General features: G+C 36.7%; 1 protein-coding gene across 1 annotated transcript; it reads left to right on the top strand.

Annotated features, from left to right (window-relative positions):
* The first annotated feature begins 9,320 nt into the window (after positions 1-9,320).
* LOC122008382 (factor of DNA methylation 1-like) lies at positions 9,321-14,126 on the top strand. The gene is made up of 8 exons (XM_042564097.1): positions 9,321-9,400; positions 9,482-9,556; positions 10,576-11,474; positions 11,578-11,759; positions 12,723-12,812; positions 12,903-13,190; positions 13,265-13,477; positions 13,639-14,126. Exons 3-8 carry the CDS (start codon positions 10,580-10,582, stop codon positions 13,864-13,866), a joined length of 1,896 nt encoding a protein of 631 aa, XP_042420031.1. The 5' UTR covers positions 9,321-9,400; positions 9,482-9,556; positions 10,576-10,579; the 3' UTR covers positions 13,867-14,126.
* The last annotated feature ends 395 nt before the right edge of the window (positions 14,127-14,521 follow it).

Here is a 14,521-nt window from a genome sequence, read left to right as displayed (position 1 = left end):
AATTATTTTTACTAACTGTTTAATTTGTTGTACAAGTGTTATATCACTATAACGAAAACTGCATACGACAACGGATAATATCCGTTGTTGTAGGGTCAAAAAACCGTTGTAACTGAGGGTGTTGTAGAATGTGTTTCCCTACGACAACGATTTTGAATCTGTTGTCTTTATAGACATTTGACAACGATTTTTATCCGTTGTTGTTTATATGCTCAAAATTTATTTACAAAGGATACGACAACGTTTTAAAACCGTTGTGGTAGATAATTTCAGCAACAGAAATAAACTGTTATGGTAGACTCTTTTTACAACAGATATAAACTGTTGTGGTAAATAATATTTACTCATTTTGTTTTTTTACAACAGTTATAAACTGTTGTGGTATATAATTTTAATGTATTTTACAATGGATAAAATCATTGTCTTTTTTCACTTTTTACAAAAAAATCCCGTTGTGGTTTATATAATTTATAATATTTTTAACTGTTGTCTTTAATGTTCATTAATACCAAACAACCAATCTTATTTTAATATAAGCAAACCACCAATACAAAACTAAATATTTACTACATTAAATCCAAAATAAACATCCATATATAATTCATCTTGTAGCAACACATATACAAAAATATACAAAATGAGTTGTTACTCATCAAAATACATATGTTTTCCATTACTGTTCTCCATATACCTTAAATCACATGTTTTCCATTTGTTTTTCTCCATATGACTTTTAATTTACAAATTAGCAAGGCAAGCTACATCCTAACAAAGCTCACTTCTTGCATCAAAAAAACTCAAGCCTCACGAATTGCCCGACCTGCAAGAGAAAAATTTAACAAGACTTATCAAATTCCAGAATTCCAGATTATAGTCTGCATGACAATATGAATTCCTAGAAAACAAGAAATACAAGATAGAACAGATATTAGGTGTTGTTTCATGCTACACAAGTCAAACAAAACGATACAAATCAGTGTGTATCAAGAAACAGTCGACAACATCCATTCACGCAGGACAAAATTCCATTATACTCAACACAAAAGAAGGAATGATCTTTTCTTCCTTGAGAATTATATCTCCTTGTCACTCGTTTGACCAAACTAACATGCAGTATATAGAGCGAACTATTAAGAAATCAAACTGCAGTATATAGATGTTTTCTATATCAATATACCATGGATCATACACGAAATGCCTTTACAAGCTCTTTATTTCATTATCAAGCAATCACTAACATGCATATAGATTAACATAGTTGAGCTTGATGAAGCATCATAATTGTCATTCACGATGATACTTGCAAGGTCCAACAAGATGGAAGCAGGAAATAAAAATTTGCCATCAACAATGAATTTCTAATGTACTTTTGCCACAGTAGTATTATGCTCAAGGAGTCATCAACAAAGTATGTAGTTCAACATAGTAAAAATGTAAATGCAATTGTAAAAAAAAAAATAATAAATTATAGGTTTAGACAAGAAAATTAAACTAGTAAATGAAACACAACACAGGTACAGAATTTAGGGCATCCCAACAGATATCGGATATTCCTTAGACAGTAGAAAAATGCTAGGTAAAACGTTAAAGATGTATACATGGAGACTGCGAGATAGGAGGAAAAACAAGATTGAGTCATGACATATAGATGAAAACCATAAGGAGAGAACAAACAAGAAATTTGTAGAGCAACTCATAAGATACAAAAGGTCATCATCTAACAATTCACAAAGAGATAACTTCCACATTGTCAGTCCTTGCATAATTCGTAAACAACTAAATAAGCTACTTACACAACCCAACCATTATTAATTTTGGACCATAAAGAAACATACCAAGAAACACTGTTCGACGCATGTTTGACAACCATTTTTTGGGAAAATGAAGTAGAAGTCCTGACCATAGATAACACATGGTTGTCAAACAAAATTATAAAGACACCACGACTTTACTTATAACTAAATTCACAAAATATTTAATCAGCAAGATAACACATTGATGTATATTAGGTATTGACATATCAAAGCAAAAGATGAGAACAAAGAGAGGAAATAAATAAAAGAAATGTCAGCTAATTCTGCTCAGGGTAGAAATGCAAGAATGAAGTATTGAGCAAAGGAGATAGCTAGCTGTGAACAAACAAATTATTGGCACTAAGGAATCAAAATCAATAAGTCATGGAGTCACAAACAAAGTGTTCAACCATCTTTTGAAGTCTAGTAATTTATACCTAGTAATGAATATAGTCTAGTACGCAATCCACCCATTCAGATTGCACTTCGTCAATTTCTTCATTGGAGTAAATTATTTTCATGAACTGTTAACAAACCCAGATTATATTAGTAAAAAAAATCAGTAATGAAGAAGCAAAGTCAAATAAAAGAAATTATTTGAGAATATTGAGAATATGTCAAATATTACCATTGAGCTAAGCGAATCCTTCTCGTCGGTAGCATTTCCTTCAATAATTTCTCTCATAAATTTCATCACATAAAACTCACATTGTTTAGCATCAGGTTGTCGAGGACCCTATGTTAACAAAAAATTATCAACGAATAATGCACAGTTAAATATTTTTAAATTAATCACAAGTAAACATATGTGTATATACATAATATACAAACCTTTATGACTTCCCACATAGGCTTCTTTTTCCCTTTCCTTTGCTTGTTCAAATTGAACAATTTCAAGCTCCTTTGTACAACAAGAGTTGACATATGAGTAATACATTAAATTAAATGCTTAATTAAAAACAAATATGTACTCACATATCCACTACATATTTCCAGTCCTATTGCGATGATTAAATGAATCGAACAAATAAACCATCTCCACATAAGGGTCGATGACAGTCAAAATCCAATGACAACTATGCACAAAATAGATAGTCAATGCATAAATTCAACAGAATTGTTGAAATAAATCTATTAAAAATGAAATTATAATATTTATTTACCCAACATTGTGAGGCGTCAAAACTAGTTGATTTTTTGTTGCACCACTCAGCCTATCAGCCAAAACACTTGCCCAACTATTCAAGTATTCAGTCTTTTCATTTTTGTCAAATTTGGATATATATGAAATTACTGGAAGGGTTTGTGGATCCACAAATCTAAACTTATCGACCTTGTTTTTTTTTTTCATCTTTTTGAAGAGAAACCTTCCATTCAAGCAAATTAAAATAATGTTACTACTTAATGCAAACAAACTTGAAGGATGTCATAAAAGCAGAGAAATTTGTAAGCAACCATGGAAATGAGTTCAGTAGACTATTGAGAAAAAAACTTCTTTTTTTTTATCGAATACTAGATGTCTAGATCTCAGCATACATAGATAGTGAAATATATCGCAATAGATTCAGGCATACATTCTCGAAAGCAAAATATCGAACCAGTTCAGACTATTTAGAAAAATAAGTATGAACTGCAAATTACTCGAAAGAAAGGAAGAGAGGTGAAATGCTTACCCCAAATTGTTCTCCAGTGGATCAATTCTTCAGGCGTAGACAAGTAGGGAGAAGCCTTGCACTCGCTGTGGCTCCACTTCCTTTGGGCTCGCCCATTCCATCACCGACCAAGTGCCAGCTGACGAGGCCAACGAAGCCGAAGAGGAGTAGCTGGATTTCTGCGTGCTGCTCTTCCTCCCTCGCCTTCTATGCTCGCCGACAACTCCACTGCCACTCCAGCTCCAATTAATGAGCCCCATTTTTCTATCGTATCTCTCCGTCACCCAATTTCTAAAAATTGAACTTCTGGTAAAATTATCCTCTCGCTGAGGACTTGACTTCTACGGGCTCTTGAACCAAAGTAGAAACACGGTGTGCCCTAGTTCTTCCGGGGCGGAGTCGCGGGCGCCGGCGGTTGACGGTATCGGTTTACGGTCCTTAGACTGGAGGAACCAGTTGTGGAGATCCCAAGAGACATGAACCCAGCCTCCGTCGAGCTCCGATCTCTCGTTCCCTTGGAACTTCCACCAGAGACGCCTCACGAACAAGAGCCGCTTGTCGTTGATCTCCATCGACATCCACATTTCTTTCCCCTTCTCCTTCGCCCCGAGTTCGATTGAGATCTCGCGGTACCGGTCGCCGATCCAGGCGCGGGTCCGGTACGACCTCCTGCCACCGCTATACTCACCCATCACCGCGTGCTCCAACCTCGATACCAATGCCCTACACGTGGGACTCTGCTGAACCTTGGCCTTCTTGTACGCTTCGTCAATCACACCGTCATGGAGGAAGATCCAGCGGAGGCGTGGAGAAATTATATGAGGAGAGGAAAAGAAAAATGGCTTAGGTTCTGGAACATGAAGGGGAAACCATGGCGCCGAAAAGGAAACAGCAAGGGAAAGCAAAACAACGAGGGGGAAAATGACCAAAATCAATTACAACGGTTTTTTCAAAACTATTGTCGTAGCCGTTAAAAAAGTGCTTAAAGACATCAAATTTAGAAAATCGTTATAACAAGTGTTGTTGATTTAAAAAAGAAATCACTCAATGACAACAGTTTTCCCAAACCGTTGTCTTTTATATTTAATGGGAGTTCAAAGACAACGGTTTTGACAAAAACCGTTGTCTTTGAGCAAATACGCAACACTTTCTCTTAAAACCGTTGTCGTAGGGGTGTTGTCTTTTAACATTTTTGTTGTAGTGTATCTTGTTGATTAAAATATTTTTGTCCGGTTAAGGAGGTCTTATTGTATAAGGGGCTGCTAATTTTTCCTATATCTTTTAAATAAGGTCTTGCATAATTGAGGAGTCCTAAAAAAGCTCTTAGAGTTTTAGTATCTTCCATTTTATTTGGAAAAACAAGGATTAGAGTTTTAGTATCTTCCATTTTATTTGGAAAAACAAGGATTTTAGCAGAGATATGAGGTTGAAGGGCTATTTGTCCATGACCTATCTCAGCTTCTAGGAAATCAATATAAGTAGTTGCTATTGTCATTTTCTTTCAAGAAATTACCAGATCATGTTTCTCAAATAGGTTAAAAATAATATGAAGATGAGCATAATGTTCTTATTTAGTTTTAGAGAAAACTAGAATATCATCTATATATACACAAGTGAAGAAAGAAACATCTTGAAAAATGTCATTCATTTTCCTTTTGAATATTTGAGGGGCTACCTTAAGGCCAAAAGACATAACAAACCACTCAAAGTGTTCCTTAGGGCAAGAAAAGACTGTCTATTCAATGGACTCAGGATACATTTTGATTTGTCAAAATCCTAATTTCATGTCAAATTTAGAGTACCATTTTGAGTATTGGATTTTATTTAAGAGTTGGTCTTTGTCAGAGATTTTATAATCATCTTCTTGACAGTTATCATTAAGTCTTTTGTAATTAAACACCATTCTAAACTGGTCATATTTTTGTTCTGATCCTTTATTAACTATGAAAGCTGGACTTAGATGCCTAGATGTGGACCTTTGAATGACTCCTAAAGTTAAGAGTTGATTAATATGCGTTTTACATTCTTCAGTTTCCCAATTTATATATTTTAAGACTTGAGCCTTAATTGTAAGGTCTAGATTAATTATTGATAGTTTACAGTAGACTTTGTCTCGACCCCAATATTTAGTAGGATTGTCTCCAATAATTTCTAGTTTTTCTAATCTAGAAATGAGGGAGTCTAAATTGGGTTTATGAGTGTTTATTATTTGAAGTAACTGATGTGGGAGTATGAGATCAGGTGGGATCTAGGTGTCATCAGTTATAGGGCTTGACCAGTCAAGTGAGGCTAGTTTTCTGGATCTTGTTGGTCAGAAAAAAACTATGGCACAGGTTTGGCTATTATTATGTTGTGGTTGCTTACTAGGTTGTTTACATGCATTTTTAGGAAAACATTGACAAGATGAAGTGTTGTCAGAAGGTATGACTTCTATGAGGGGTTTGGTGGTTGAGGGATGAACAATAGAGGGATAGTTTGATACTATTGGAGATATTATGAGTGAGGAAAAGAAAAGAGCATAATCCTTGGTTAGAAGAAAAACTCTATTTGGTGTTACCAGAAAATTTAAGTTTAAGATTAAGTGAATATTAGGATGTAATAACGGTTTAATCTAAAGTTTAGAGAGTGGGAATGGTGTACTATATTTACCACAGTTGTTATAAAACCTCAGATGGGTGTTAGTGACAAATTGTGTGTAAGCTAATTATTGGCCATCAAATTATGTACTTAGTAATGGTTGTTATGCAATTTTTATAAAAGTTTTTGGCAAGACTGAAAGAAGTGTATTTTCATCTATTGTGGAGTTAGTGACTTCACTATTTAGAAAGACATGTAGTGTGAACTCATGACCATGGATATTTACCAGGCATTTGACTCTAATGTCTAGAGTTTTTCCTGTATTACAGATACTAGATGCTTTTATAAAGACTAGATATCTATCTATTATATCTACTGGTGTAAGTTGTAAGCCTTTGCCTTTATCTAGGGTAGCCTGAAAAGAAAGTGGAGGAAGGTTTTCTTTTATTTGTTTATCCAGAGTCTCTAGTTCTGTTTCTAATTTATGAATACGAGTTTCTAATACAGAGACTCTTGTTTCTAATAAAAAATTTTGAATACCTCCCTTAGAGAGCTGGCTTATGGGTATTGTAATAGAGAACAGTTGTTGAAGACAAAGATTATAGACTTGTTTCTTATATAACTTACAAGTACCTCTTTTATCTAAAGATGGATAATAACTACAAAAGAAATAAGGAATGTTATCAGTTTCTATTTTGAGTATCCACTCATGTGGACAGTTAAGTTCTTCTGTTAGGGGTGGTAATTTTTGACCCGACACGAAAACACGACCCGAACCGAACACGAAAAAATCAGGTTAGGGTTGGGTAGTTTCGGGTTCGGGTCGAAATCGGGTCGACCCATTTGACCCAATTGATAAACAGGTCGGGTTCGGGTCAACCTGAAATGACCCAATTACAACCCACGAACCCGTTTATAAATAATTATAAATTTAAACTAAAATTACAAATTTAAAAAAGTTAAAAACCCTAAACATAGAGATATGTTATGCTATTGATTGCAATGTTGCTGTGGCTTATCATTTATGATATGAATTTTCAATTTGTGTAGATAAATGTTATTTTTAATTTTTAATTAAATATACAAATTTTATTTAATGAATTCAGGTCATATTCGGGTCAAACGGGTCAAACAGGTTAAACGGGTCAAACGGGTCGAACGGGTCAAACGGGTTAAACGGGTCAAACGGGTTAAACGGGTCAAACGGGTCGGGTTCGGGTCGGGTTCGGGTCAAGTGCAAATAAACAGATCAGGTTCAGGTTGAATATTTTGACCCGAATTAATAATCAGGTCGGGTTCAGGTTGTCATTTGCCAACCCGCCAACCTGCCAACCCGAACCTGTCAACCCGAACCCGAACCGAATTGCCACCTCTATCTTCTGTAGTCTTAGTATTGAGTTGTTTAAATATTAGATTTGTATCTGAAAATTCATCACATAATTCTTCTAGATTGTCTAGCGTATCATAGGTGATCCTGTCCAAAATCTGAGAAGACGAAACTGCCGGAATGACGTGTCTGAAATGTTGACTGCATCTCCATGACCCGGATGGTGAGTTGTCTTCTGCGTTGACCAAGTCGTTAGAAGTCCTCTAGTCAACAATACCTGCAGCCCGCGATTGGGTTGCCCCGGTCCCTGGTATCTCGATGCTCGAGGCGGATCCCACGAATATATGAGCAGCTGAATAATAATAGAACACTGAAATAAATACAGGATGAGTACGGGGGCGTAATCTGGCCCCGGGGGGCGCCCTCAGATGGATCGATGAATTGGTCGCGATGCTGATTGAGTTGTCGCGACCCTGAAGGGTAGATGAATGTGAGTCAGCTGAGGAGTCTAATCTGACTGTCTGAAGCCGAATGCGCCCTAGATCTGAGAGACGACATGTAGGCCGAGACCAACAGTAAAACACAAGCCAAGATTTGACTGCGGCACGTAGGCCGAAATATAATATCGACACGTAGGCCGGAACAAAGTAGCAACTCGTAGGCCAAATAATATCAACAGCTCACAATCATAATAGTATTGCACAGGCCGACACAAGAATGAAATAGCGGTTCGATGGCTGGATCACCGTGGTAGTTCGGGGGCGGTCGGATCATATCAACAGCACATAAACACACGGATCAGAGGCTGGATCGACGTCAGACCTAAGGGCAAGGACACTAGAATATCGGATCTAGTGATGAGGTTACGGGAAGTAGTGTTAATGCTGTGAGGTCGGTTGACCGCTGCCGCTGGCTGCCACTAGCTACCGCCGGAGGTGGTGGCTGCATGAGGGACAGGGAAGGCAAGGGGATGCCAAGGGACCTGGCCTCGCCGAACTTGCGTGGTCGCTAGCAGAAGAGGTAGAGGTGTCCCCTTGGCGGTGGCGGCTGTGTCGGTGTTCCTCGCAGTACCTTTACGTGAGATGGCCGGAAGCGAAGAAACGAGATAGAGGGAGGGAGGCATATGAGCCTCCGGCGAGGCAGTGCCGAATGAGGGTGGCGGCGTGCGCCCCTCGCGGTTGCGGTGGCGGCAGTGGCATGAAGAGGAAGAGGAGAAGGCGGCGTCGGTGTTGAAGGAGAAGGGAGGAGGTGGCCTCGAAGATGTCGTCGTTGGCGGATCTCCTCACCGGCGTCGGTGATGACGAAGGAGCTCCTCCTCTAGTTCTTGGTGGCGGCGCAGGAGAAAAAACGAGCCTCCTTTTTGCATGAACAGTGCCCACTCCATAAAAATCCCAAAACCCTCAATATGTGAAATGACGAAAATGTCCTCCCTTCCACCTACCCTTATCTCCTCGTCGCATCAGTAGAATATGTAATTTTGACTTTCAGAATATAAATTATGTTGCTAGTATGAAAATTACAAGAAGGAATTTACAAAATTATAATTAGAAGAAGTGACAACTTCTTACAAGAAGTGACAAATAATAATAATAATGTAGATGGAGGATATATCAGAAAATTAATGTACTTTACTTAATCAAGATTTGTACATATAATTAATTTTGCTTCTCAGGTATCTACAGGCGAATATATATATATATATATATATATATATAATAATGTAGATGGAGGATATATCAGAAAATTAATGTACTTTACTTAATCAAGATTTGTACATATAATTAATTTTACTTCTCAGGTATCTACAGGCGAATATATATATATATATATATATATATATATATATAGTCGCCGAATTAAAAAAAGAATGATGCATTTTTTTTCCAAATTATAATAATTGAATAAGGATGGTAATGCCGTAATAAAAATAATGGTTCTTTTTTATTTTTTCACCCAAACAACAAGGACTAAAAAATCATGCACGCATATAAATCGTACTGATCGCTACAAGAAACGCGCACTCTCTCCGCTGCGACTGGTCCTCTCTCTCCGTTAGAACCCTAATACCTGATTCCTCTTTCGTATTCAAAAGATTTCGGCGAATGTTTTTGATCTTGTTATTTGGCAACCAGTCTTTTCGAGCGTCGCGATCTGCGGGACTGGAAGAAGGGAGCATCGGGTTCGGGACGAATCGGGAAAAGCACTGGGTTAGATCTTTTTTTCCACATTTCCGGCGGATATATGATCCATGCCCTATGCTTCTCGCTTAATCCTGCAAACTATCTGTTAGTTGTTTGTTTGTGCGCTAATCGCTAGTGTTAATGGAGTAAATGTTGATCTTTGCATACGTTTAATTTGCTGGTGATTTGTTATCTAGAACTCTCATGCCCTATGCTTCTTGCTTAATCCTGCAAACTGTCTGTTAGTTGTTTGTTTGTGCGCTAATCGTTAGTGTTAATAGAGTAAATGTTGATCTTCGCATACTATTGATTTGTTATCTAGAACTCTCGTGCCCTATGCTTCTTGCTTAATCCTGCAAACTGTTTTTTAGTTGTTTGTTTGTGTGTTAATTGCTTGTGTTAATGGAGTAAATGTTAATCTTCACCTATGTTTAATTTGCTGGTGATTTGTTATCTAGAACTCTCATTTCCTATTCTTCTCGCTTAATCCTGCAAACTGTCTGTTAGATGTTTGTTTGTTCGCTAATTGCTAGTGTTAATGGAGTAAATGTTGATCTTCGCATATGTTTAATTTGCTGGTGATTTGTTATCTAGAACTCTCATGCCCTATGCTTCTCGCTTAATCCTGCAAACTGTCTGTTAGTTGTTTGTTTGTGCACTAATCGCTAGTGTTAATGGAGTAAATGTTGATCTTTGCATACGTTTAATTTGCTGTTGATTTGTTATCTAGAACTCTCTTTTTTTGTTTCGGGCCAAAATGAAGATTAGAGTTGTAAAACTACTTCTAGGGTATTAGTTTCCTTGCCATACACTTCTAGTTGAATGCTTCCATTCAGTATGCGCCTCCCCATTCTCAGTTAAACTAGGAATATTTCTAATTTTGTTTTTTAATATACAGTATTATTGGGGAATTGTTGGAATCATAATCTTGTTTCCTATTTTCAAATTCTTTATTTATTCTTTTCCTTATATTTGTCAATATGTTGATTTCTCTTGGCTTTTTTTCTATGTTTCTGTCCCCCAATTCTTACCGTCAATTGCCACAGTTGAATGGAAATGGATCAGAGTTCAGAAGAATCTGATATAAGTGATTCAGACATTCCAGATTACGAGGAGGAACTTTACAAACGTCTCCAACAAGGTCATTACAAAGTTAGAAACACTAATGGGTCATCTCGATGCCCATTCTGTTCTGGTAAAAGGAAGCAGGATTATGCATATAATGAGTTGCTTCAGCATGCTACCGGAATTGGTGCATCCAACCGGAATGCTAATGTGAAGGCAAAACATCGTGCCTTGGCAAAATATTTGAACAAAGATATGGTAGACCACTCAGGTTCCTCTCAAGCAGTTGATGTACAGCCAAAGACCTCTAAAAGCAAATCAAATGAGCAATTTGTTTTTCCATGGATGGGAATTATTGTTAATGTTCCAACTGAGTGCAAGGATGGACGTTATGTAGGTGAAAGTGGAAATAGACTGAAGGAACAACTTTCCAGATTTCATCCTTTAAAAGTACATCCTTTGTGGAATATCAGAGGACACACAGGAAATGCCATTGTGGATTTTTCAAAAGATTGGAATGGTTTTAGGGATGCAATGGCTTTTGAAAATCATTTTGAAGCAGAACATTTTGGGAAAAAAAACTGGTTAGAGAATAAACATCGGGGATCAGAAATTTATGGTTGGATTGCAAGGGCAGATGATTACAATAGTCCTGGCCCTGTTGGTGATCATTTAAGGAAAAATGGAGATTTGAAAACTGTTGATGACCTTTCTAATGAAGAATCACGCAAAACAAGTAGGCTTGTTGCAAATTTGGCTAGCGAAATTGAAGTGAAAAACAAACATTTACAAGAGTTAAAATGCAAATATACTGAAACTACTTTGTCGTTGGATAAAATGATGGAGGAAAGGGATTCATTAGTCCATACTTATAATGAAGGTTTGTTCACCCTTGATATAATTGATGACATTTTTTGTTTCTTTTCATCTTTTTTCCATCGTGAACTATCATTTTAATTTGCATTTGACCTTTTGTCCATCAGAAATTAAAAAGATGCAGCAACTTGCTCGTGATCATTCGCGTAAGATAATTGTGGAGAATGAAAAGCTACGATCAGAGTTGGACTCCAAAAAGCATGAACTTGAAGTTAGATGCAAACAACTTGATAAGCTAGTTGTTGTGAATGATAATGACAAAAGGAAACTTGATGCTGAGAAGAAAAAGGTAGCATTTTCAGTTTTGACATGATCCCTAAACATGCCACAGAACAGTTATTTGGCACAAATTTGGCCTTTTTGAACTTGCGCTTATAATCAGTGGTTTTCCCTTAGGAACCAATATTTATTTCATCCATATCAAGCTTAATTATGATATATGCTCTGCATATTTTTCATTGAACTGTCTGAGATGGTTTACAAGAGGATGCCCCAAAAAGAAAATACAATTCATTCTGTCCATTGCTTTTGATTATTGGATTCATAAACTTTAGAGTATTTTTTTTTAGAATTTTCATCTTACTGTTGTTTAAGAGTTTGTTATTTAAGGGACATTTATGTCTTCATGATATGTTTCTATGGTGCTACAGCTTGTCACTTCATTTACGATGCTATAACATTTTCGGGTGCTAGAATGTTTGCTGGTTGAGAAGGAATACCTACACAAACTAGTGTAGCAGAGATGACAATTTTGAGAATTAGGATTTAAGTGTGGGGTTTATATGGGAGAGAACACAAATATAATTAGAAGAAATATTAGTGATACTATAATAATATTATATGACCCTTAGACATTGCTCAACGGTGAGAGATTATCCATGTATTAGAGTCCAAATAATTGGATTTTTTTTTTCAGTTTTTATAAGATGTTATCCTTTCATTTTACTGTCAAGACTATATGCTTGGTCTGGTTAAATATTTCCTTATGTTGTAACCATGATTATATTTCTTAACTACATTATAAAACTTTAATTTCGGATAATGTAGTTAGCTGTTGGTATTATTCTATTTTGTTTTTGCTAATTTATTGCAGCTCATTTTGCAAAATTGTACATTGCTATCATGAATCTAACGATTTATATTCCTTTTTTTTCCCATTCCAAGATTACTGTATTCCTTACATAGAACTTAAATGCCCTTCAATGGGAATGAATAACATGATTGTGGTGACATATTGATCCTCTTCATGCAGAACGCGATGAAGAATAGTTCACTTGAATTGGCAACAATGGCACAAAAGAAGGCTGATGAAGAAGTACTGAGGCTTCTTGAAGTTCAAAAGGTGTATTTTTCTTTTTGATCGACTCTTTTATCAAGAAAATTCAATTAAGCTTGTTACATGTTGGGATAAGCTTTTTCTGTATGGTAACAGAAGCAAAAGCAGATTGCGTTGAATAAAATACTCCATCTTGAAAGGCAACTTGACCAGAAGCAGAAGCTGGAACTAGAAATACAGCAAATGCAAGGGCAGCTTAAAATTATGAAGCATATGGAAGGAGAGGATGATGCAGCAATGAAGAAGAAAATCGATGAGATGACAGAGCAACTGAGAGAAAAAGTGGAAGAAATGGAAGGGTTGGAGGATCTCAACCAGACTCTCATTGTGAAAGAGCGCCAGAGTAATGACGAACTTCAACATGCTCGGAAAGAGCTGATTAATGTATGCCTTTCATCTTTCTGCATTGTGTTTCTTGATTGAAGAACTTAATTCACAAATCTAATGCTATTGTGTAGGGCCTGAAAGACATGGGTACCGTGCGTGCCACTATTGGCATCAAGAGGATGGGCGAACTTGACGTGAAACAATTCTTACCTACATGCAAGCAGAAATTCGGAAAAGATGAAGCCGAGTCACATGCTGCACTATATTGCTCACATTGGCAGGAGGAATTGCGGAAGCCAAGCTGGCATCCATTTAAAGTTATTACGACGGAAGGGAAGTCTAAGGTATGGAATAATTGCACGATTTGATAGGTAGGTATTGGTCGGTAATAAGAGGCAAAAGCACAACACTATTTTGAGATTTCAAATTCAATACCCTGTTAGATAAGGTATTGTATTCGATTTGACACTATCTCATTGTGATTGATGGTGATGCTTGATTACAGGAAATCATACAAGAGGACGATGAAAAATTACAAGCTCTAAATGAAGATTTGGGTGAAGAAATTTACAAAGTTGTAACCACAGCTTTACTTGAGATGAATGAGTATAATCCGAGCGGCAGATATCCTGTTCCCGAGCTGTGGAACTTCAAAGAGGACAAAAAGGCTACGCTACAGGAAGGAATACAGTACATACTGAAGCAATGGAAGACCCACAAGCGGAAGCGATGAATGCTAACAATTGACTGGCAAACAAAAACTTTCCCACTAGACCTTGTGCAAATATTCCTTAGTTCTGCAAACTGTCTTGTTTTGAATCGATGGATATTTTCTAGGAACCATGACTAAACTTTCGTTTTGTTGCTTGCTCATGCCATTTCTGAAACTGCTTCCAATCTCTTTAGATGAAGTGATAGTCTATCGATAGGTATATTTGAATATTAAGATGTAGGAAAATATAAGCTAAATATTTCTTGTTGTTTGTGTGGTTAGTTTTCCAGTTTTATGGAACCTCTTAGTCGATCTAGCTTTGCTTGCTTTGCATTATTGGTCTCTTGCCTACTTGATGATTGCCGCTTTGTTTGATTGTGCCACTGGGTGACGGTGTGATGGTAAGTGGTTGGGTTGGATTCCTAGTTAATGAGGATTTAAAATTCATCTAAGTTACATTGAGTGTGAATTACTTTGTGACGTTGGATTATTTGTCATGGTCCATCTATGCTTCTCGTTTATGGTCAGTGAGAAATTTTAAATTTTATAGGATTGGATTGGTCATGTTGAGGATTAGTTGATCCCTTTGTTTGATTGTGCTTGTGCTAGCCATCCTTGCCTACGTATGGGTGTTGCTTGCTCAATACTAGCTCGCTACGTCTTTTTTCATTTTGCT

This window comes from Zingiber officinale, chromosome 8A, assembly GCF_018446385.1.
Source record: "Zingiber officinale cultivar Zhangliang chromosome 8A, Zo_v1.1, whole genome shotgun sequence".
Lineage (NCBI taxonomy): Eukaryota > Viridiplantae > Streptophyta > Magnoliopsida > Zingiberales > Zingiberaceae > Zingiber > Zingiber officinale.
The sequence above is the reverse complement of the archived record's forward strand: the minus strand, read 5'-3'. Positions and strand labels throughout refer to the sequence as shown.

Coding starts and splice junctions, on each gene's coding strand:
- LOC122008382 (XM_042564097.1), top strand. CDS start 10,580: ATGGAAATGGATCAGAGTTCAGAAGAATCTGATATAAGTGATTCAGAC. Junction 11,760..12,722: donor TTGATGCTGAGAAGAAAAAG/GTAGCATTTTCA, acceptor CTCTTCATGCAG/AACGCGATGAAGAATAGTTC. Junction 13,478..13,638: donor CGACGGAAGGGAAGTCTAAG/GTATGGAATAAT, acceptor GCTTGATTACAG/GAAATCATACAAGAGGACGA.